General features: G+C 45.3%; 1 protein-coding gene across 4 annotated transcripts in view; it reads right to left on the bottom strand.

The window, feature by feature from the left end:
• Positions 1 to 25343, bottom strand: part of Pah (phenylalanine hydroxylase) — an 82037-nt gene that overhangs the window by 16718 nt on the left and 39976 nt on the right. For all 4 annotated transcript variants that reach the window (XM_036170130.1, XM_036170133.1, XM_036170131.1 and 1 more), the window contains 2 exons: positions 24210 to 24393; positions 8425 to 8513 (listed from right to left, as the gene is read on the bottom strand). In XM_036170130.1, coding sequence (XP_036026023.1) covers positions 8425 to 8513; positions 24210 to 24393 — 273 coding nt within the window. The remainder of the gene's footprint in view (positions 1 to 8424; positions 8514 to 24209; positions 24394 to 25343) is intronic.

Below are 25343 nucleotides of genomic sequence, written 5' to 3'. Positions count from 1 at the left end.
AATAGCCTTTTTGTGCACTGTGAAGATGTGTTGTTCTCATTGATTTAATAAAGAGCCAATGGCCAATAGCTATACAGGAAGCAGTTAGGTGGGACTTGTGGAGAGGGTGAGAGCACTGGGATGAAGAAGGGCCAAGTCACCAGGATTTGGAGAGAGGCAAGATGAACTTGCTAGGCTGAAAAAAGCACCACCACATGGTAGAACATAGATAAGAAATCTGGGTTAATTTAAGTCATAAGAACTAGTTAGTAACAAGCCTAAGCTATCAGCGAGCATTTATAATGAATAATAAGTCTCTATGTCCTTTACTGGGGAGCTGGTGGTCCTGACAAAAACTCCACCTACATGGCACCTCTATCACCAGTATGAGTGGAAGCTTTTCAGCTATGAAGGTAAATGTCTCTTTTCCTTGATGATACTCTAACACACGGTCTCAGTTAGACACAGAGGGGGTTTTCCCATTGTTCTGAGTGACACACACTCAGCCACACCTTCAGTGCAGTGAAATATTCCCCACCCTAAAATTCCAATCTCTACAGATATACTCAGCTCTTAAAGAAATGTCACCTACACCATTCCTAGTTTCTAAACTAACTGGATCAAGCCAAGTTAGAGGTCTGTGTTGAAGGCATAAGATAATCACTCAATTTCTGGCAAGTGGTGTGTATTTGGTAATGCTTCCTCATATGTGCCGGTGTGTGTGTGTGTGTGTGTGTGTGTGTGTGTGTGTGTGTGTGTATTGAAATATATATACATTTGGGGGTGGGAGCATGCTGAATCTAAAGGTCAACATTGGGTGTCAATCCACAGGAAAGTTACACCTTGTTTTATGAGCTAGGCATGTGACATCATACCCAGCTCTTCAAATGGATGCTGGGGACTGAACTTGGGTCATCATACCTGTACATCTGTTCTTTTCTAGATGAGCTATCTCCAGAGTCTCCTTTAAAAAAAAATAGCCACTAAAGAAATTACTATGGAGGCTCCTCCTCATTTCTTGGTAAATGAATAGGTATGCACTTACTGCTATGGCAATTTTATGCTTTGCATTTTATTTTCTTGAAATAAAATATTTCTGGATAGCTCAAACTGGCCTCAACTCTCCTGCTTCAGCCTCTCAAGTGCTAGAATTACAGGCCTGTGCCACCATGCCCTCCTGGCAAATTTTTTAAAATGTCATTTACCAGGTGTCTACAGCTGTGACAGCCTTTGCCATAAAGCTGTCAGGCAGTTCAGTATGGGTATTCTCCCAGAATCAACAAGAGACTTGGGGGAGTGGATCCATAATGGGGAGGCCAGGCTTTGGATCACTCAGCTCTCTGTGCTTTTCACTGCACTTCAGTAATTGTGAACCTTTCTGACCTGGCAGGCATTCCACTGACTGAGCAAGCTACCCCAGACAGAAGGATGCTGATGATTTCTCTGAGACTGACTGGCAGGCAGTCTGCCCAAGCGTGTCAAGCAGCACATTTTCAAATGAGAAGAGGCCAAGTGTGTCTTTGAGTGTTTAGGGTGGAGTGGGGCACATCAGGAGCTGAAAGTGTCCCAAATGATGAGAAGGGTGCTTTACAGAAAAGTTCATGATGGTCTGAAATCTGCTGAAATGAGAAACTGGTCCATCGCCATAGAACTTGTCTTTGTTCCCTGCAGACATTTCCCAACAAGCTCTTCCAGAAATCACTTTAATTTGCAATTATCTGTCTCCAAACCATGGGATGAAAGACTTGAGAACTCAGGCTGTGTCACAGGCAGTATTTAAAGATGCTTTTGAAGAAGGTCGATAGCCCCTGGTTTCCAAATGTTGCCTCTGTTTTCTTTGCTTGATTGGTTTGTTGGGTTTTATTTGTTTTTTATATCAGCATCAACCAACAGTTTCAAACAGAATGTAAGGCAATTTATATAAGGTAATTTTACCTGAGAATCTGGAGCATGGGAGCATAGAAAGAATTCCTAATGTAGAAAGAAGGAACGAGAGAGATGGGGAGAGAGAGAGGGAGGGAGGGAGGGAGGGAGGAGGGAAGGACTAGAGGAAAGATGGGGATGGGAGATTTCTAGTTTGTTTACCAGGATGGATTCTAAGGAATAAAAAATTCCGAATACAACACAATTAATAAAGTAAAATTACCATGTAGTTATTCCACACCCAAATCCCAGGGAAGGGAAGTACTACTCGGTTTAAAGATTCTATGGCACAGTTGTTACAAAGCACAAGCTGTTGTTTTCCCTAAAACACTGGCTGGATTGAAATCATTAATTACAAGTAGGGGGACTGGAGAGATGGCTCAGCATCCTAACTCAGTTAAAGAGTTCTTGTAGCTCTTCCAGGAAACTCAGGCTTGATTTCCAGCACTCACAAAAAAATGACTCACAACCACATGCAAATCCAACTCCAGGGAATACTACCTTCTCTACTGGGCTCCATGGGCATTCACACACAGGTGCCATGCACGTACACACCACACACACACACACACACACACACACACACACACACACACACACACCTATACATAAATAAAAATAAAATGAATCTTAAAAATTTAAAAATAAAACAAATAGGGAACTTGGGAGCTTATGTTAGTTTACTGTCAGTTTTTGAGACAGGGTCTTACTTTGTTGGTTCAGGCTGGCTTATATCAGCATGCTGCCCCAGGATCCTGTGTGTTGAGATTATATGTGTATACTGTGACACCAGGCTGTAGGAACTTAAGAACTTGCCATTAACATAGGGTTCATTTATGCTGAGGAAAGATGAGTACCCTCGGGTATTCTAAGAAGAAAACTGGACCCTATGATATAGTTTACAAGCATCACCAGCATACCATTGGGGGAACATCTCTACTAGACTAAACACTAAACACTTACTTATCCATATCTTCCTACTTGAGCTCAAAATATCAACTCAGATTTAACAATCGTCATCTTGACTAGTCAGTCTTAACAGATGGTAGTATGCATCTCTCTCTAGCCCTTCAAAATATAAAAGAAAGGTTTTTACACCATCAGGCACTTTGGAGAATGTCTAGCTCTGCTTTGATATCAGGAGGGTAGAAAGTGAGATCCCATTTGGACATTGACTGAAGGGTCCTGAAGTGTAAAATAAAATAATAGAATAAAAAATATAACACAGCATTTTCATTGAGGTTTTCCAACTGGCAAGTTGAGATTTGGGATCAGAAGCAGAAATCAAAGGATTTCCAGTTCACACCTCCTCCAGGAAAGGAACGACCACATCTAAATCTCACCCCCACTCAACTATTGTTCATCATTAATGTGCCTTGTCTGGGGCCTTTATGGATTTTCCACCTGTGAAAATAAAAGCTCAATGCAAAATTATGTATCTAGTAGATAGTTCCCATGTTGAGGGGAATATATAAGTGTAATGAAGGAAGAAATTCACCTACCTCAAACAAATGCTCCTTGGAGGTGGTGGAGATAGTGGTTAGCCAGCAATGCTAGGTACATTTTTGAAGTTTTCTGCTGCAAGTATGTAGTGTGTGTGTGTGTGTGTGTGTGTGTGTGTGTGTGTGTGTGTGTGTATGTGTGTGTAATGGGGAGGAAACAAAATAATACTCTAACTCCCCTTCAAATCACTTTAGGGTAGTGGCAGGGACATGAACAGACATGTGTAGTGTGTTCTAGAGAGTCATCACTTGGGGACATCTCCTACCATGCTCATTTCTGGTCCCGTGTCTCTAAAACATTCATTATCAACCTGCAAAGCGATCCCACCAAACAGATCTCAGAGGCTTTGTCTCAAAAGATCTTTCTGGTTGGATCTGTGACCTTGAAGCTTATCCTTATAGGGACTTGGCTTTCCATCTTTTGGCTTGCCAGGTGACCACACAGTCCCTGCATCCATCCCCATGAAACACATTCTGTGTTACGTTGTAATTGGTGGTGACTGATCAGCCTGTCTCAATTTAGACTAATAGCAGTAATTTCATCGTCACTGCAAGTAGTTTATTTATACTCACCCTGCCTCAATTAAGCTAATAGCAGTGATTTAGGTTGCCCTGCGTGTAACCATGTTTTGACAGGAAAACATATTGTCAGTGAGGAGGTGGTGAAGGGGAGGGGGTCAAAAGGAGGAGAGAAAGAGGTCCAAGATAAGTTATGATACCAGCAGAGTCTATATGCAATCCCCTTTCTCAACCTCAGAATATGTATTACTTAGTGGTATTAATGACATGCCTTCTAGAGGATTCTTCTAGACTGACAGATCTAGTTAACCATTTCTTCATGTCACAGCTGGGTTAAAGCTCACAAGCACCATCTTCAGGACAGCAAGGAGATCATGGGTTTTAAACCACCTTGCTGTACTCACTGGGGGACATGACCTCAAGTAGGTCAGTTTACCCCTTGAAGTTCCCACATAAGGAAAATGGGATCGCTAATCACACCTGCTTCACCGAGTCACATGACAAGATTAGTTCACCTAGGCAGAACATCACGTAAAAATGTGAGCACATAACATGCACGCAAAGAACAGCACGCCAGTGCAAAAAGGCAAAAACTGAAAGCTGGGGGAGGGGGGGTCTGGCTCAGAACATAGGGAGGTACACTCTGGAATGGGACTCTGAGTCTCTTCACACACCCTCGGGCCTTTTAAAGGCACCTACAGGCCAGCCAGATGGTTCTGCAGCAGCATAAGGTACTTGTTCCTCAAGCCTGATGACCTGAGTTTGGTACCTGGGACCCACAGGGTGTATGGAGGGAACAGATACCCTCAAGTTGTTCTCTAGCCTCCACAGGAGTGCAAGGGCACACATGCACTTATACACATACATCATACATGTACACACATTCTCTATTTCTCTATAATAATTATAAAACTTTTGAGATAGGGTCTCTCAACATAGCCCTGGCTTGTCCTAGAGCTCACACTGTAGACCAGGCTAGCCTCAAACTCAGAGATCTGCCTGCCTTTACCTTCCAAGTGCTGGGATTAAAGGTGTGCATCACCAAGCACCCCTCCTTATATAAATTAACATTTAGAATAAAAGGTAACAGGCACTGTAATTTTGTAAAGGAAAGGGACCACTTGAAATCTATTGGTGGGAACATAAAACATTATAGAAAATGATATGAGGTCCCTTGAACCACGAGAGACAGAACTCACACTCATCAGTAAATCCACAAACACGCAGTCCTTCCTATGACAACAGAACGCAGTGCTGTGGCCTGGCGAAGAGATGGGGGAATGGTTTTCGGGAGCTAGAGGGAGGTGTAGGCTTGAAAAAGCAGCAGACGCTTGCCAGTGAGAATGAACAGTGATGATGCTCTGAGGGGGAGCAACCCAGGTAAAGGGCATAGCACGGTCAACTTGGGGGCCCGAAATCAAGCACCTCCACTGCGGTTCTGCCCACCAAGCTTGTCGTTGCTACCTCAGCTTCCCTCGGCATCGCTCAAAAAAGTCGATGTTCTTCCTCTTCGGCTCTGTAGTTAGAGGGGCGTGTGGGCACTGATGGATCTTCATATCATTTCAGCTCCCCTTCCTTCCTGTGTGGACCACAGCTCACAGACACAACTCCCCGAGTGTCCTCACCTGGCCACGAGAAGCCCAACCCTCCAGGGTGCCCACTGGCACTGGAATGAACCACATGCCAAGCGTTTAGTGTTGTGCCTAGTACACAGACAGTGATCAAGAAAGGTTAGCTAGTAAGGCCAGCAGCTTGATGAACACTTGTGGAAAGGAAGGAGGGAGGGGGAGGGAGAGGAGGGGGAGAGGAGCAAATAAGGTGAGAGGGACAGAGTGAAGGACAACTATTCCATTTCCTCACTTAGCTGAAGCTGAAGGCAGAGTGCCTTGGCCCCGGATCTCCAGAACGACTTTCCCTTTGCCTCGGTTCACAGAGTGGCTGTGTGGGAGGCTCTGAAGTTCTAGGTCAAACACAGATGCATCCTGCCCAGGGCAGGGGGTCAGGGGAGGAAGGGATCATGCTGACTACAAGGGACACAGCAGAACAGAGGGTCCCTGAAGAACAGCCCCTTCACTGCTAGCCAGGTGTCTGCTGGCAGTTCACACCTTGAGGCCAGGCCTGTGGGGGCTGTGGGGGCTGTGAGGGCCTGTGAGGGCCTGTGGGGGGGCTGTGGGGGCTGTGGGGGCTGTGGGCCTGTGGGGGCTGTGGGGGCTGTGGGGGCTGGCAGCTGCAGGCAAACACACGCCGCCTTGCTCTATGCTTGGCCGCTGTTCCCGGCATCTGAGGAAGGACTGAAGGAACAGAGAGAGCCTGGCGCCTCCACTACAGGGGGACCATGTACCTGATAAGTTGTGTTTTTATGATAAAATTCATGACACTGAGAGTCAGGGAAGCCAAAGGTGTGGCCTGGGTTGGCAAAGAGAAATGGATTCCAGAGGGTTTTTAAGGGCAGCTTTGGTTTCTGAGGGGACGTGACATTACAGGGAAGGACATGTCCCTCTCTCTCTGGACTGGCCTTTCCCCCCCACCCAAATGATTAGGACTGAGGCCAATGGGAAGAACAGAGGGTCAAGGCAGGACGATGGGGCTAGTGAGAGAAGAGAAGTGCTCATGTGTGCGTCTGACTTGCTTTCCTGGGGGCAAGAAATCTCCGGAGATGTTTTTGCTTGCTGGGCCCACAGTGGAGAGGCACAGGCAGAGGCTTGTTAGAGGGGACATCAGGGTGTGGCCAGTGTGGCCTTTGCTGTTGCTGGGCTTCATGAAACGGACTGTGTCATATACAGAAAGACAGCAGAGAATCTGTCGCTCCAGAACTGGCGTTTCCAGTGTAGTTTGATTTGATTTGATTCCGTTATAGAAACAGAGTCTCACTACATAGCCCAGATCATGTCAGAATTCACGAGCCTCCTCCTTGAGGCTCTCAAGTGCTCACCATGCCTGTGAAACACGGTATTTAGGGCTTAAATAGGATGCTTAAATACAACGTCTACCCTCAGCTTAAGAGAATTTGCTCTAACCTCACAACTAAGATTCAGGAGAGCCGTTCTGAGTCTATTTGAAGATGTCAGACCTTCACTTCAGTGTAACAATAAAGCTGGGCTTGTGGTTGGCAACGTCCGATGAGTGCAGGACTAGGTTGACACGTATATGCACACTCATGTGGCTGTGCATGTATGGGACCTCTCCCAGACATTAATACTATGTTAGAAAAGTATGAAGACAGCATTTTTTCCTGCTTTGAAGTGTAGAGGGTGGGATGAATTCACCTTGTTCTATTCATAAAATGCTTTTTTCCCTCTGTTTCTTAGTGGGAGGATGGGATAAAGAGACAGCTTGGCAACTATAGCTGCTGGATCTTCACTGCCTTCCTCACGCAGTTCAAGTCTTCTAGCAACATTCACTACTCGGGTTGGAGTATGCACCCGAAAGGCTGGCCTATGGCTCCACATTTGTTGGCGTGCAGGAGACTTGGTTTCTTGTCACCAGCCAAGCCCATGTCATCAACTACCCTGAGCACTGGGGTAAGGGTGGAAGGAGCCCAGGCTCCACCAACATGTAACATTGGAGCAGGTACCTGTCACCACGGTGCCTGTCTGTGCGATGGAAGCCTCAGGCTTCGTATAGGAAACTGCCCCTGGGAAGAGCAAGCCTCCGGTTGGTTATTAGGGGCCCCACAAGGTTGTGCGGAGACTCTGGACAGGACACAGACATGCCCCAGCACCCGTCACACTAAAACCTTGTTAATATAAAATGCTTCCTGGTTAAAACGGTCCACTGCCTGACAGAGAGTAGAAAAACGTAAGATCATAATGACACACTGCTCACCCAAAGAAGCAACTAGACCACCTCTCTTCAACCCCAAGGACCACTGACCCCAGAGAAGAAGAAGGAATAAGAAGATACCGCCCAACACACACACACACACACACACACACACACACACACACACACACACACACACACCTATTCCTCTAGTGAGAACCCATTTAAAAACACTGGCTCTGCCTGCAAGATGCAGGGCCCAGTGAAATTCACCGCTCTGCGGGTCTCAGTTCACTGTCATGCTGAAGCACTACCCACTCTTCTCCATCCCGGAGGAACTCCTCCAGGCAGATGGGATCCTCTCAGCCCAATGCCCCGCCTCCCTCGTCTGCACAGCTCTCTCGCTGTCTGACCCTAGCTGTGCTGGATTTAAATGTCCACGAAATATACAAAGACAGAAGCAGCAGCACACACCATCATTCAGGGATAGCATTTCCTGGCCACCGGTTCACATTCACCCCAACAGTAATGACCACAGTCATGAGGACAATGAGATCCTGTGGTTTCCTTAAACTTTGCTTTCCCAGCCCTGGCATATGTAGCATCAGTAATCTTTTCTTGACCAAATAAACAAGCACATTGCTCCAAGCTGAAGATGTGAGAGGAAGGGGAAGGAAGAGAAGATGGAGGGGAGGTGGAGAGAAGGTCGGAAGACTCTCCTCCAGGGCCCTGGACTCACCGGGTGGTCTGCATCCAGTTCTGCTCCGTAGCTGAGAATCTGGTTGGCGAATCTGTCCAGCTCTTGAATGGTCCTTGGGAACCAGGGCACTGCAACACAGAAAGAGCGGAGTCCTCAGTGCAGACTGGGGCTCACGTGGCTAATGGCCTCCTGGATCCCCAATTACTCACGTTGATGGTGACGGAAAATGGGATTCTGCATACCCCCTAAACTGTTAAAGCTGAAATAAAAATTAACCTGGGTAGTAGTGATGCACACCTTTAATCCCAGCACTTGAAAGGTAGAAACAGGCAGATCTCTAAGAGTTCAAGGCCAGCCTGGTCTACAGAGTGAGTTCCAAGACAGCCAAGGCTCCATATAGAGACCCCGTCGCAAATAAATAAATAGATAGATAGATAGATAGATAGATAGATAGATAGATAAATAAATAAATAAATGAATGTATGAATAAATAAATATATAAATAAATATATAAATAAAAATTTTAAAAATTATTAAGGGTTGGAGATTTAGCTCAGTGGTAGAGCATTTGCCTATCAAGAACAAGGCCCTGAGTTCGATCCTCAGCTCAAAAAAAAAAAAAATTAAATTCCATTTTCCTGTGAAACTAAATTTAAAACACTTCCCCAAGAGACCAGCAGACTAAGCCTTGGTCTAGGCTGTTCTTCTTTGGAACTCTGTCTCCAAGAACAGGAATGAGAAAGTCTTAGCTTAGTCCTCTACAGAAGCCCAGCAAAGAACCCTTTCCCTGCCCACAGAACACAAGATAATTAAGTGCTGCACTCTGGATGTTAGACCCTTGGAACACCGAGTGAAGCCCACACCCCAGCTCTGTCTCGTGCCTGAAGGTTTTCCTGAACTGTCTCAAACTCATCTCCTGCCTACCATTCATAGTTGCTGTCACCAATGTTTTTCTTCATCAGGAAACTATGTATAGCCCCCAAATATAAATCAGACAAAAATTAAGTAAAGAAAGATGAGCTTTTAGACCCCAGCTTCCCACCGTGTGCCTCCCTTCCGAGTGTTTTGGGCATCCCTGTAAAACCTTTTGATCTCAAAGCCAGTTACAGGCCTTTGAAAGCAACAGTCAGGTAGCTTGTAGCTCAATTTCTGTAATAGCGTCCTGGAGAGAGGACAAGATGCCTGAATTGTGTGTCTGCAATAATGGTGTCTTTCCTGGAGAGGGACCAGAAGTGTAGATGATACCACCCAAATCCTGTGGCTTATAAAAAAGAGACATAAGGGTTCCAAGTGTCCCATGTGTGAATGGAGACTAGGAAAATATGAACTGTGAGTTCCCTGAGGGCAGCAGCTGTGAGCATTGCATGGCTGTGGAGAGGAAGAAAGGAAGTTATATGAACATAAAGGGCTTTAGCAGTAGTGAGCACCATTCACAGCCTCTACTCTGACCTGGTTTCTGGTTCTGAAGTCTTCCTCAAACAAGGAAGTTATTACAGCCTCTATTATACACGTGAAACGCCAGGTATTTTAAAAATCTGAAAATCAAAATAATTGGTTTAAGTTCACACGGGGACTAAGAAGGTGTCTGAACGATAAGAGCCGATAGACACGGCAGGGTCCATGCAGGGAGCCAAGGTAGTGGTTGGTACCCAGGAAGGGAGGCTGAAGGGCCCAGTGCTGACGTGGCAAGCAGCCCCCGCCCCCACAGCCTGGCTCCAGATCATCAGCATCCCTGTGTTCAGTCTCTTCTCTGTGAAAACAGTAACAGTCGGAAGGACAGCCAATGTTTCTAAGGCCACATGATGGGTACTGGGGTTAGCATTTGGGGTGGACTGTATCCTTTAGTCCCAGGTTTCCATGAGGAAAGAATGAAGGAGGCAATCAATAATCAGTACTGTGTAAGGTTCTGCTGCCTGCCCGCTCAAGAGGGATGAGAAAGAACACTCCTGCCATCTAGTGGTCAATCTCAGGAAATGCCCTCTGTGGATCTAAGCAAGTGTCTAAAGACAAGGCTTTCCCCCAAAACCAGAAGACAAGGACTTACACCAACTTGTGCTCATGAAATGAAGTCCGAGGCTCATCTCTGTGGATCCAATAACACAGACGATATACGTACACACATGCACAGGCACACAGACACACACAAGCCTACGCATGCATGCACATGAACAAAGCCTATGCACACATACACACATGCATGCCCTGTTAGTGAATGATGGAGTCAGGATTCACATCCAGCTGCCTCCATGCTCATTCTTGGGTTTTGGATCTGTCGAGTAAGGGACAGTGACATGGCCACCTGACGGAGAGCACTGGCTCTGGAGCCTGACTGGCTCTTTAGTTCCTCACACTGGGTTCCCATAGCTTTAAAGCACAGGCCACTTGTCCACACCTCCCTTTTGGGAGTGACAACAGAAGCAGTCTTAGCTTGTGTACTGATAACATCAACATGACAGGTACCATCCCCAGCACCTTACCTAAAGCTGCCTCCTCCAGTCCTCACATTACAGATGGCGGGCAGCACTCAGGGCAGGGAGAAAAGTCTAGAAAGATAACTCCTGGTGGCAGGCTGCTGAGTCTTGGGAGCCTCTACTCAGCAACACACTCTTCCTGCCCACCCTGGGGAGAGGGCATGAGGTCCCTGTGCTCACAGACACGCACCAGGGAAAGCAGGAGTGTGAAACACTCAGGCTTGTCTCTTTAGTGGAAGGGATGTGCACACCTTTCTGTCCCCCCAGAAGGCTGGGAGTGGATTCTGTTAATAGCCTGGTGCCCTGTGCTAGCCGTAGGGCTAGACTACACCCAAATCCCCCAGACTATTCTGTTTATCCCAGATCCTTCCTTCCTAGAGTTTTAGCTTCAGTGTTGTTTCTCAATAAATAGAACCCATCCTAAGGGAAGAGGTCACACGTATTTTATAGGTTAGTGACCTCTAGGATATGGTCTCTGTATGACCGAGACCATGTCTGGTCCTCCCCTGGGCCCTTGCACTGCCTTAAGCTTTATATGGAATTGACATAATTGCTACCAGGAAACCTTTTTTCTAAAATTATACTGGACTTTAATGCCTACAAAATAAACTGACTGGTATCAGGCTCTAGATCCCACACCAACTACCTAAGCTGGGTTAAAACTGGATTCTCTTCTTGCCTCACTCCAACGTTTCTCCGCTGGCTGCAGCGTTTATAGGGACAGACCCCCACGGAACTGTCCCAGTGCTTTCCTGGCAAAATGAAATTCTGATGTCAGCACTGGTGTGCTTCCCAGTCAGCCACGGCAGTGCGGAGGAAAGATCAGGTCTCCTGTGAGACCTCAACTGTCTCTTCAAGTGTTGCCACCAAAGGGCCTCTCTGAATGGCCCTTCATTGGCAATGAGACCTGTCCCTCTCCCCTCTACATGGAGCACCATTAACAGCCCCATCTCCTCGGTTCCAGCCACCGCTTGTTGCTTATTGCTCATTTATCTCTTGCCTGAGAATCACTCACAGGTCAGGCAGGAGTGGTGTCAGCAGAAACACAAGCTGAACTTCCTTGTCATACTGCCTTTCAACCTGTGGGCCCTCAGACCCTCCAACACTCCAGCATACATCGAGCATCCACTGCACTCCAGGTCCTGGCAATGAGAGGCGATGACGCTGATGGCCACCCTGGGGCGCTTACACTCCCTGGGGGCAGCCCAGAATAAGCAATTAAAGAAAACCATAAATACACATCAGCGCTAGAAGCTCCTGGAGAAGAAAGTGGAGTTGGAAGATGGAAGCTGTGGGTGTGCTATTTCATTCATTTCTTTTAAAAGTTCTCCAACTTTGTTGAGTTATAATTAACAAAACATGTGTACCTGTGCATATTGTACCACAGTGTACAAGGAAGTGCTGGTGTGCTTTTTGGGATACTGATTTCATAGTCTTTGAATGGATAGCCATAGGTGGTATATCTGGGTCACATGCTGGTTCTATTTTAATATTAGGGGCAACTACATACTGGGTTTCATAAGACTGAACCAATGTATTGTCCATTCAGCAGTGCGGATGAATTCTTTCTCCTGTGCCCTTACCAACACTGGTTATCTCTTATCCATTTTGTTAGTCAAAGGACGCTCTTTAAATGGCATCTATTCCTCCAGTTCCCAAAGATCCTAGTGACTCAGTCCTACTCTGCCAGAGCTCAATGGGATCTGGGACAGTCAGAGTCTGTGCCTGCTTCACCCATTCCCATCTCTTCTTAGGACAGTGAGTCTAGAAAGACCAAGAGTCCCGCAAGGGGCCAGACTGCCTGGGTTTGCACCCTGTCTCTGTCCTTACCATCTAAAGGGCTAAACCTCATGTGCCTCTGTGTTCCTTCCGTAAAATGGTAATGTGAGAACAGCTACAGAGTGCCCCTTCATAAGAACAATGAGCCCTTAGAAGGGACAATATGTATGCTTCTCTGAAAAGTTATGATACATAATGAACAGTACTCTTATTCAATTGTAAACATACACATTGTCACACATCACTTACCAAATGTATTCTGAGAAATGCACAGTTTCACCCTGTGTGACTGAGAGAGAGTATTCATGCAAGCTGAGATGTCTACAATATTACTAAACACTATCATCTTATGGGACTCATTATAAGGGGTCTGCTGTAGTCTGTAACATCTTTATATGGAACATGAGTGTATATATTTTTGCACATGCATGCATACACACACACAAACAAACAGAGGAGGGAGTGGGAGGGAGAGAGAGGGAGAAGGGAAGAAGTGTGTGTGTGTGTGTGTGTGTGTGTGTGTGAGAGAGAGAGAGAGAGAGAGAGAGAGAGAGAGAGAGAGAGAGAGAGAGAGGGAGAGAGAGAGAGAGAGAGAGAGAGATTCACCGTGTTGTTTGGCTCATCATAAAGAGCAGAGTGAAATTTCCAGAAAAACTAGTAAGTGTACCACTTCCTTTGTTATATAACTATACGCGAGCCTGTATTTTGTCTTCTGGACCCACAAAACAGATTGAAATAATCTTTCTTTGTTGGACTGGATTCTACAATCAACACGACATGTCTTAGTCCCATGCTCAACACACAGACAAGCTCCATCTATGTTTACTGTGGTGATAGATTTAATAATTCTGGTAGTAACGGAAGAAGTGGGGGAGGAAACCAGAGGTTAGAGTGAAGAACTGCTTCTCCATCCAGCTCTAACATTAAAATCCTTCCTAATACTAGCCACGTTTCCCCTGTGAGCTATGCACATTGTGTTTACTTTTAGCTGTGGTCCTTAGCGAGTCTTGTGTTCTGAGATGTGTTGAATGTTGTGAAAGGCTGACCAGGGGACATGCATCTACCACCAGCAGCAAGGCAGCTGCATTTATGTCCTGGGAGCACAGTCACTACAGTGTCAGGCCTCAAGGCACCATCTACAGCATCCCTCTCCACCAATGATTCCAGACTCAGAGCTGTGCACACTGACTATCTCCCGACTCAACACCAGAGGGCAACAAAGCCATCCAGTCCCAGCTCTGATGAATTCTTCCCTAAAAACAAAAACAAACTAGTTGGGCTAGCGTGGCTCAATTCAGACCTCTTAGTAGCAAAGAAGTAAGTTAGCTAATTAACTAATTAATCACAAATAAATAAATCAGAGAACTTGAAGGAATTCCAAGGACTCTAAGATATAAAGAGCAAAAACCTGGTAAACTCCAGGCCTTTGAGCTGAGGATCTGGTCTAGAGATTGCAGAATTATAAGGTCACAGGAGCCACCCAAGTGCAGGAACCTCTCATGACTTTTGATACCCGTTATCATCCAGAAATTGGCCAGAACACGCAACCAAATTAGAAAACTGGAGAAGCTGGGAACTCTGAACACAGATTTGGGATAGAGGACTTCTCTGCTAGTTCCCAACTCTTAGACTTTATGCAAACTGCCTAATCTCTTGGTGGTTCCCTCGTTTCTCTTTTGCAAAATGACCATAAAAATCATATGTCCCTCAGAGAGTTGGTGAGGAGATCAAAAATCTCCCCGGCAGAGATGGGAGATGGCTCCGTGCGGAAAACACCTTCCCAGAACCCATATACAGCCAGTCTGCCATGCACATGTAACCCCAAAGCTCCTACAGCAAAATGGGAGGCAGAGACAGGAAAATCACCAGGAGCTCACAGGCCAACTAACCTGGTATACACAGACATGAAACAAAGAGCCTGTCCTGAAGTAGAAGAAAGGAACCAATACCAGAGGTTGTCCTCTGACCTGCACACTCATGCTGGGGCACACTGCACACTGTGTAAGCCCTCACATTTGCATACCCCTGCACACAGATTAAAACTGATGAGCTATGTACAAGCCCATTAAGAGAGCTTACCAAAGTGTTTAGCACACATAAGGAATTTTTAAAAGTATTTGGTAGTGTTATTATAAGAAGGCCAAAGGGATTCATCGTTGGCAGCTGCCCAGCCCACCCTGAACTCAAACCCCCACCTCCTCCAAGGTGTCGCTTTTAAGGCTATTGGCTGCACCCTGTGTCCTGTGGGCTAGAAGGACCCAGGTCATTTAAGAGTTCACAGGCTGGGGTTGGGGATTTAGCTCAGTAGTAGAGCACTTGCCTAGCAAGTGCAAGGCCCTGGGTTCGGTCCTCAGCTCTGAAAAAAAAAAAGAGGTCACGCGCTGTCACCTTAGAATCCGGGATGAGTCTTGAGAAAAGAGACGTAGGGGAGACAGGTTCTGAGTACAGGGGGTAAGAGTATCCTCAGACATAGGACTTCCTTCCTCTTCAGAGCATGAAGGACATGCAGTCTGGGTACTTGCAAAGTCAAAGGCAGGGAGCCCAGAGAGGAGAACCTGTCCCACTCAGCTCCAAACACATCTGTCCTGATGCTATGCACAGAGCCTCCAGAACTAAAAGCCACAGGTCTCTCTGTGCTCAAGGGTATCTTCTTGAGCACCAACCATGTGAGTCTGAGTGAGCTACTCTCTCCCCATGAATCTGGGGGTGGGGCAAGCACCTGTGAAGTTTTCATCTGTAAAATTTATAAGACAACTAATCCCACCATCTGTCACCTCCTTTGATGTGGGAGGCAGCTAGCCTGCAGCACATAGGTCTATGTCACTGGTCACTGCATTTGAACCTCTTATCAAAGCCTGGAGGTGCCGGTCTGGCTAGGTAAATATTGTAACTCAGGCTACTGGTGGCAGAGCCCACCCCCACTTTTGCACCCCTAGCCTCATAGGCTTGACCAATTTTTAGTCAAAGAGTTCTAGTTGTCTTTATTCTTTTGAAGAGCCAAAGCAGGGCCTTGAATAATTCCTTCCTGTCTTCCATCCAAGCCTTCCTGGACATCAGTGGTAATTCATACATAACACCTACCTTCTCCTCCACACACTGTCTCCTCTTCAGTAGGGTTGCAGCCCCCCACCCTCACACACACACACACACACACACACACACACACACACACACACAGGGGTCTCACTCACAATGCTGGGAATAGGCACTGACCCCAGTGACCCAGGCCTTCATTTTGAAAGGTTAAATCAGATTAGCTCATTAATGACCTTGCCAAATACCCCAGTGGTAGGTCAGGCTCTGGAAGCCCCTCCACAGGCTCTGGTCTTGGGGTTAATGAATTACTGAGTCTGCTGGTACAACAGAGGCTCTCTGTGAAGTCACTGGCACCCAGGAGGGGGTGCAGATCATTAATAAATATTGATTTGGCTCCAAAGGAAGCAGCCTGCTGGAGAGCAGGCCCTGGACACCCACGTTGTGTCCCATTAAGTCGGGGTCAACTGTTCTACCCAGACACCAAGGGTCCCCTGGCTCCAGAGTGTTCCCAAAGGCAAGGCCCCACAAGCAAGCCTGCTTCCTGCCTGGTGGGTTAGCACAAGCCCATTCAATCCACAGTAGTTCAAGGCAGACAAATCGCAATCTAGCTCTAACTCTGCATCAGACATTCACCAGCCCCAGGGCTGAGGCAACAAGGCACCCAGGATTGTGGCCAGCCTGTCTCGGGAAGAGTAATAAATCCTCCAATTTCAAGGCCCAGCACAGAATGGTGTTTCCACCCTAACTCCAGGCTCTGGCATGTCTCCTCTGAGACATGGCCTCCAGACTTGTAAGGAAGCAGCTGCTGTTTGATCCCAGGAGCCACTGCACAGAAAAAGGGCATGGCTGCCAGATCTTCCAGGTGAAGACCGGCAGGGCCTTCTTCTTTTGAGGAACTACTATGTTTATGTCTAGGGAAAGGAAAACGCTCAAGAAGGTCTTGGCAAGAATAAAGGAACCAAAGTTCACTGACAAGACAAACTATTCAGCTTGACGTCCTGACAGAGCAGTGCTGTCAGTGAAGGGGGAGGTAAAGCATCTGGTCTCTGTTTACTAATTACGAGCACCTTCTTAGAATCAGACCAATAAATGAGTGACGGACAGGAATTTCAATGAAACATTGAAATCATAAATAAATAAATAAAACCATCTGTAAGGCTCGCTGACCAGCCATCCCCTCAACTGGAGCGTCTTCCCCTCTGACCCTTCCAAGGTGCCATGTGTCTCTTTTTTTAGGGGACTTATTTTATTTTTAACTGGAGGAGGTATGTGCCTTTGAGGGCTGGAGCCAAAAGAGGCCAGAGTCATTGGATCCCCTTAAAGCTGGAATTACAGGAATCTGAGAGCCACCTCACCTGGTGCTCAACATCCAACTGTGAGCTATCTCTCCAGCCCCAAAGATGCTACATGTCCCTTAGGGGTATATAGTGGCGGGCTGTCCACTGTATCCCCTAAACATCCAATTCTGCCTTCTAAGAGGTCAAAGAGGTATGAGACCAGGTGACCTGTCACTCACAAATTGAGTCATGGTCAACGTGCTTCTATTGGGTCAAATAGGATACATGCAAAGCCTTATCTAAGCCCAGACCTTGTCCGGTCCTAGTTCCTCTCATCTGCTGAGCCAAAGACTGAGTTCAGTGCACTGAAAAGGATACTCACAAGGAACTCTGTATCTCCCCATCATTGCCATACATCAGGGCATACAGCAACAACTCTATACTGGGTTGGGCACTGTGTCTGTGTATCCTCCTGCTGCTACTGAATAGTATGAAGGAAGGAAAGTCAGAGGGTAAATGTGAATGAAAGAGAAAAGTGTGGGAAAATTAAATCAAGTTTGAGAAGGGGCAGAAGGAAAAGGAAGAAAATCACAGTGGGTGGGGTTTTAAAAAGAAAGGCTCACATAATGGGTGAAGTGCTAGGGAACAAGAGATAATAAGGGCATCAACTGAAGTAAAGATGTCAAAGACGATGAGAAGACATCACTTGGGCAGTGAGCGTTGTCAGAATTGGTAGAAAAGGAAGGAGGAGAACATGGACTGAACAAGGGAGTAAGAATGGAAGAAGGAAGGAAAAGAGAACTAGAGGAGGAAGGAGGAACTCTGGCTTCCTGCCTCACTTGCCCCTGATCTTCCCAACCAAACACAGTTGGGTGGTACTGCCAAACTCAGGAAAGCTTGGAAATGGGAACTTATCTGCAGGGCCATCGCAAAGCCCCACACATGAAGTTGTTTTCTTGACTGATGGGTAAAGTCAACCCCAGTGTGGGGAAGGTTGCCACCAATTCCCTCTGCATTACTACCCTGGTCAGGGTCTACTTCCGTAAGCTGGTGTTAACAAATGCCCTGATAAGGGTTGGGGTTATGGGTTACAGAGGTATCTCCATATTGAGATCCGAAAATGTCAGAGACCAAGATCCTATTCATCTAGGCAAGTTCAACTCAAACCTTTAGATGCCTTGAGATATCTCACGTGATCTTGTCCATGGACTGTAGGAAGTGGCTGAGCAGGTCTTTGCTCTATTTCACAGATGAAGAAGAGGCTGGTGAAATTGCCCATTGGAAGGGGACAAATGACTACGTATAAAGTAGAGAACCAAATATCGGCTCTTGACTTTACAATTACTGCTCTTTCTGGATCCCTTGACCCACTGTGAATGACAAGTTGGCATTTAGTTACAATCGTTTTGTACCCTCTTATTCCTCCCTGCGACTTAAGGACCATGCATGTCATGCTGAAGAAAGGCATTCTTACTCTGTTGTTTCCAACGTTCACAGGCGTTTGTCTAAGCCCAAACAGCATGCGGTAGTGCCCCGTATTTAACGAAGATTATGAATCTGGAGACTCTGGACCTGAACGACCATAAGAATCATGTGTATACTGTTAAAAGATCCAAATATAAGTTCATTGACAACATGGGCCCTGCATGTTGGCACCTCTACCCAAATCATAGAATATCATATAACCCTCGCAATCACATCAGCACTAAATATCTTCACTTTTCAAATGAGACAGGAGGCTTAAAGAGAGTAAACCAGTTGGCCAAGATACAGACAAGGGATTAACCAGGAACAATGAAGAACATAAAACAGTTCTGCCTCCCAACTTTACTTCTCTCTTCTCTTCTAATACTGAAAGTATGAATAATGGTCTCTGCTATTGCAAAAATTAATAAGACAGGTAAAATAAGGAAGAATTTTAAGAGCTGGATTTAGAATACAAATGAGAAATTTGTCTTTTAGCCTATTTTATAATTCTATGGTTTTCCTTAGCTTGAATTCTGTGACCTAGCCATCTACCTCAGCCTCATCAGGGTATTTGTGCAGATTTTTTCTTTGCCATTGAAATATTAACAGAATTGGGGGAGCAAGCAGAATATCAACGGCATTGCGTGATTCTGCATATAGTGCCCACATTTCTCTTCTTCTCCTGAACATGCTTATCCTCCCAGATGGAACCAGCTTGTCTCAACAGGGGTAGTCTGAAGAAAAAGGAGTTGTCTCCCTAGCTTCCAGGACATACAGCCACATCAATACATCCTGTGAGCATTTAAATGAAGACAAAATGGAGATGCAACTGTGTGTTTCCATCAGTCCGAAGATATTTGGTCTCCTACAGATGTAGGACCATGAGCAGCACATACAGCTATGGCTGTGAAAGCCATACACAGGAGGAAGCAAAAGACATGGGAGAAAGTTTCCAATTGAAAGGGGACAAGACAAGAATTGGAATGGAAGAGATAGACAGAGGAAGGGATTGAAAAAAATAGAGGTGCAGGTGGTGGGGCTAAAGAAACGCCAACCATCTGGAACACTCAGCCCTAAGCAGCTTTCTTCTAAAGACTCTTAACACTTTGGGAACCATGACTCCTTTGAACACTCTTCTCCTCTTAAAAACAAGTAGGCGTGCACACATGTGCACCATTTGCCAAGTCCGGGGAGGGGAAGGTCAGAGCCTTTTAAGGGATCCTCTCACTGACCACAAAAATCCGAAATGAATCTAAAACATCTGTCTTACTCAGCATGGCACTTCAGAGCAGCAATATCGAAGAATAAAAGAGAAGCCTACAGGGGACTGGGCTAGGAGAGAAAAACTTACGTAATAATGATTCTTCTGTCTTCTGTCAATAATCTTAGCTCTAGGCTAGGCAGAGAAACAGCAGATAGTACATAGATAGAAGATGATAGATAGATAGATAGATAGATAGATAGATAGATAGATAGATGATAGGTGATACATATATATACACATATATGTACTTATGTATATGCACAGACATATGGGGAAACAAGTGAATGGATGAAAGATAGATAGATAGATAGATAGATAGATAGACAGACAGATAGATAGATAGATAGATAGATAGATAAATTATATATATATTTGTGCATATATGTAGACAGGAAAAACAGGTGAATGGATAGAAGATAGGTAGGTAGATAGATAGATAGATAGATAGATAGATAGATAGATAGATAGATAGACAGATAGAGATAGACAGATATAAGCCAGTCTTTCTGTTTTGCACAGAATATAATAAAAAGTTTTTGTAGTGAAAATATGAACTCACTGCTTTTCAACACAATATCCTGTTAAACAACCCCAACTTGGAGAAAGTCTTAAGAAACATCTACAAAGAAGGGAAGTCTCTCAAAAGGCAATGCCCCTAACTTCTAACTACCTAAGACAGTGTGTCCATGTCTGTCTGCTTCCCCTGGCTGCAATCTGTCTCCATGTAGGCATTTTCCACCCCCACACCCCCGCTAAATGCAATGTCATGCAGAAGACTCAAAGGGAAAGGTAAACGGATTAGTAGATGGATCGATGGCTGATATTAATGCTCTTTCATGTTGAGTTGAAGAAGGATTTGAGGTCATCAGGAGAGAAGGCAGCAGGAGAATAGACTAGGCATTCAAAAGACTCTCTGGATTAAAATCCTATTAAGTTCCCATTGGCTTCTCCAGGAGGCATTTCAGAAGGTTGAGGTTTCTTTAACCTGTCACCGTAATTAACCTTCCTTCAAGCTGTTTTGGGTGGGGAACATTAGCAATTAAGAAACGGAGAAACTTTCATTTTCTATCACCCACACCGCTGTTTGAATGGTTTAGAGACGAGAGTGGAAAGTGGTTTAGCTTAATTGCTTTGAGGGGTTCAGGTCTCTCACTTGAACCTGCTGTCAGACTTGCCCCTGAGATCTGAGCCCCTCATTAAAAAGGGCATTTTGTCTGGAGAAAGAAGCAAAGGTCTCCATCTACTCCTAGCCTTTCTTCTTCTCATGATTCCCCTGGGGAAGCTGATAGAAAAGAGCAACTATGCAGAGCAACGCTCGCTTCTCTCAAAAGCCCAGCTTCCGGGCCCAGACTCCTCTCCACAGATCTGCCACTGGAGCCCTGATGGCCAGTCTCTCCCTGCAGGTGTCACCTCAACATCTGCCATATTCCCAGCAGCTGCTGAATCACAGATAAGTTCAGTCCAGGTGGAAACAGCCATTTGGAGTGACCAGCCATTCCAAGAAGTTTAGGGTCACAAAACACATTTCAAATAGTTAGTATATGCTGTTTCTTCTTTGCTGCCTAAGACTGTCACCCCCATTCCTCCCCCATTACACACACACACACTTCAAGCACCAACACTCCTCCATCCTGAGCAATGAGGTGGGCAGCCTCCTAGGGAACTAAGTTGGTGCTACTTTTAGTATCTAAAGCGCTCAGCAGTGGTTGCAGGAGAGTTCTGTAGGAAAACCGCATTAGCTTTTGTACTTTCTCACTGGTGGGTCTTGAGAGTTATGTGATGTGACATCGGTCTCCTTACAATGGCAGTCGCTCTTCTATGTTTACCTAGGTGTCTTGTTCCCAACATAGGAACAAGCAGTTGACTTACTTTCTCTCCGGCACCTGACAGCAACTGACGTAGATTAGTTGGTACTTAACATACTCTTGCCTGGGACCACACAGAATTTACTCCCTGCCTTAAGGCAAGTCACAGCCTCCTTTTTCAAAATGCAAAAATGAGGCGTCTGTAGGGCTGCATGACCTGTGAGATCATAGTCCAACTCGTGGAATCTACAAGAAAAGTTTGTGTGCAAGCTGGATTGTGGCTCCTGTGATTGTGTCGTTCCTTTATAACAATGATAAAAGTGACAAGAATATAGAGCATTTGTGAAGCCCCTAAACAACCTGCGCTCTGCCGGCACCTGGTGATATAATTCCACTAGCCCCATAATGTCAGGGACTCTTGTTTCTTCCACAGGATGCAGCTGGAGGTTGTCAACATCATTGATTTGTTCAAAGTCACACCAAGTATGCTGTGTCATGGTTCAAGAAGCCAGGCTCTTAACTACCTCTCTGTGTCCCCTCCAGGAACCTTCTTCTGGAGCTTCCAGCTCGGGCTGCAGCCTTCCAGCTGGCCTACACGCATCTTTCGAGTTCTCCGAGTGGCGCCTGCCTGCCTGTCAATTGTTTAGATTTTCGACTCCAGAGCCCAGCTGGCCCAGTCTCCACCTGCTCCAACCAGAAGCAGAGCTGGCCCCAGGACCCAGCAGACCCTTTGTCCTGAGGCCCTAAAGTTCCTGTTGGGAGCAGGTGGCCTGCAAAGCAGGAGAAGACAGTCATCAGCTTGGGAGGCCAAAGGAAGTAGGTGAAGACATCTGATGAGGAATTACAAGGGTCCCTCTGAGGCCTGAGCCCATCTGACTGCTCTGGGCAAGGGCAAGTCAGAGATGGGGCTTCCTGTCAGTTATACCTATGAGAGGAGAGGGCAGAGAAGACATCCTCGGCAGAGGCTCGGAGCTGCCTTTCAGAAGATGTTTCTGCTACCTGTTCTACAAAGTGCATCTTGTCTTATTTTGAAAGCATCTCTGCCTCTTAAATAAAAATTTTAAATTAGTTTTCATTGGCAAAGAAGAATTCTGCCAATTCTTAAAATGCTCCAGGATATGGGCTCAATGCCCAGAACACAGAGATAGAGGTAGAGGAAGGGAAGAGGTGGGGTGGGATCTGGATGGTACAATGTGATATTTTCATAGTAGTATGTTAACATTGGAGGGACCTATTTATCCTCCTCAAACACTGGTCACCTTTTTGTGGCCAAATGTTTTTAAATGCTTTTTTTATTTATACTTTATTTTAAGTGATTTTTGTCACTAAGAATCACGCATTGTAGAGTAGAATAGGAGGACTTGTTTCTTTTATCTTACTGGTACTGAGTAGCTTTACCTGTGGGCCAGTTCAGTAGCAGTGTGTTCTTGTCCTAAGAAATAGTGGGTATGAAGGAGGGTGGACACTGCAGAGAGTCAGCCAGTTGTAAGACACTGAGACTATTCTGTATGCCACTGTGGTAGCAGATACAGAGCACCCCGCATTTGGTCCAGACCAACACAACTCTACAACACAGAGCAGGATTTGAATGTGAACACGGGACTTGACTTCCTAGTAATAATCACTACTGGGCCATGAATTATTAAAAAATGCACTGTACTAATGCAGGAGGGTAAGAGGGAGAATAAGATACATAAGAATTCTCTGTATATTTTGCTCACTTTTCTGCAAAATTGAAAATAAATTCTACTAGAACAGCTAATCTGAATATACTTGGCATCCTAAAAAGCGATCAATCATCTTGCTTGTCTGTATTCTTTGTAGGGGAAGCCTGAGGACAACAACCCCACATTGTCATTGAGCCAGTCCCTGTGATATCCTCAACACTAGGCTAAGCAACATTTGTGCCTGATCCTTTTGTTCATGACCAAGGCACCAGGAAGACACAACAAGGGGTTTCAAAGTCAGTAACTGAAGGAATGACTTGAAACCACACTGATCCAACTCTAAGCCTGTTGTACCTATAACTCCTACCATCAATGGATAGTGGGACACAGAAAGTTTTAACCATGTCTATGTTAGTTGTCCACCTATTGGCTATTGCTACATATCACACACTGTGCTAGACCCTGAGGCTGTAGACATGAGTAAAAGAGACTAGCTGTACACAAGAGTTTGTGATTTAGTGGAAGAGAGAGATAACCAGATAGAAGATGACAGTGAAAGCACTAGGATCACAAGGAGCCAAGTGATCCCTCCTCCGGGTTTGGATGCTCTAAGAATTTGGGGAAAGCCCTTTGGTTGGGGCAGAGACTATTATAACCCAGGATTTAAAAAATACATAAGAAATTGCATGCACAATGAACTGACTTTCATCCCTGGTTCTGTATAAGCGAGGCATGGTGGAGCACACCTGTAATCCATGCACTTGGCAGGTGGAAGCAGGAGGATCAGAAGTTCAAGAGCAACCTCACTTACTTGGTGAGTTTGGAACCATTCTGGGCTACACAGTATCTTGTCGTTTAACATGTTCATTGAGAGTAAGAAACAGCTACAGTGAGAAAGGGAAAGGAGCTAATAATTGTGTCTATGATATGCTAGGCTTTGGTTTAGGTCCTTGACTTACTTCCTCTCCCTTACACATGCCTTTAAGTTGCTATCCATACTATTTTTTTATGAAAACAATGTTGCACAGTTTAGGTCACAAGATTCTTCAATCTCTCACCTGTGTTCTTCTCCTTGTCTCGGGAAAGCTCATGAACAGTGGCACCAATGTCGTGCCGCAGGCTCTTGATGATGCTGCCTAGAGCAGGCTTGCTACGTTTGTCCAGGTAAGTGAAAAACTCATACTCATTTTTGTTCACCCGAGAAGGTCTGGATTCAATGTGAGTCAGGTTGATGTCATTCTCCTACAGAGAAAATGGTAAGTGGGAGGGGTCAGCCTTCATTACCACCACAGGCTAAAAACACAGAGCCAGAACATAATACAAGACAGCAAAACGGCATTGAAGAACAGGCATTTTGTTGTTGTTGTTGTTTTGTTTTGTTTTAACATGAGTATAAGGAAGCCCTTACATTTCCAGAAACATTTTTAGCTTCTGCAAACCAAACACTAACTGACAAGGTGGGAATGGTAAGTCACATGCCTCCAAACTTAATTACATGGGTAATCTAATAATAGCCTAGAGTTGCCTGCAAAGGATTTGGGTTTGGATCAAATGTCTAAGATAGTAGTTGTAATGATATTTCCATGGGAGAGCCTCCCTTTTGCCCAATGAAATTCCATTGACATAATATTGTTTTGCTTGAATATGGTCTCCAGGACACAGGCACTATATTCATAAGCTCTAAATTATAGTAGCTATGAAATGCTAGACAGTTTACTTTCACACTTCCGCATCCCTCAGTTGCCCCGTCTACACATGGGTGGTCTTAGTGATACCTGCTCCATGAGCTCTTTGGGGGTTTTGGACAAGTTCACATATTCATACACTCTGATGGGTGCAGCATAGTGCTCAAACTACTAGTAACATCACATATGCTCATTTAAGTCACTTGGTAATTATATATAGATATATCATTAATAATATATATATATATATAATACTTTCATTACCTATATAGATATAACCTATATAAATATATGTGTATTCTCACATAAATATTCACTAGATGCCAATCACTTTTTAGATAAACAAAACAGATCTAGATGCTCTTCTTTTTAAAGCTTACATTCAAGTGGATGGAATAAAGACAACACTGTAAAAAACTACTAGCTTATACATTATTTTATGATAGGGGACAAAAAGCAAATACATGAAAGAGCAGATAAAACAAACAAGCTGTCCTGGGTGTAGGG

Source organism: Onychomys torridus, chromosome 20 (genome assembly GCF_903995425.1).
Source record: "Onychomys torridus chromosome 20, mOncTor1.1, whole genome shotgun sequence".
NCBI lineage: Eukaryota > Metazoa > Chordata > Mammalia > Rodentia > Cricetidae > Onychomys > Onychomys torridus.
The sequence above is the reverse complement of the archived record's forward strand: the minus strand, read 5'-3'. Positions and strand labels throughout refer to the sequence as shown.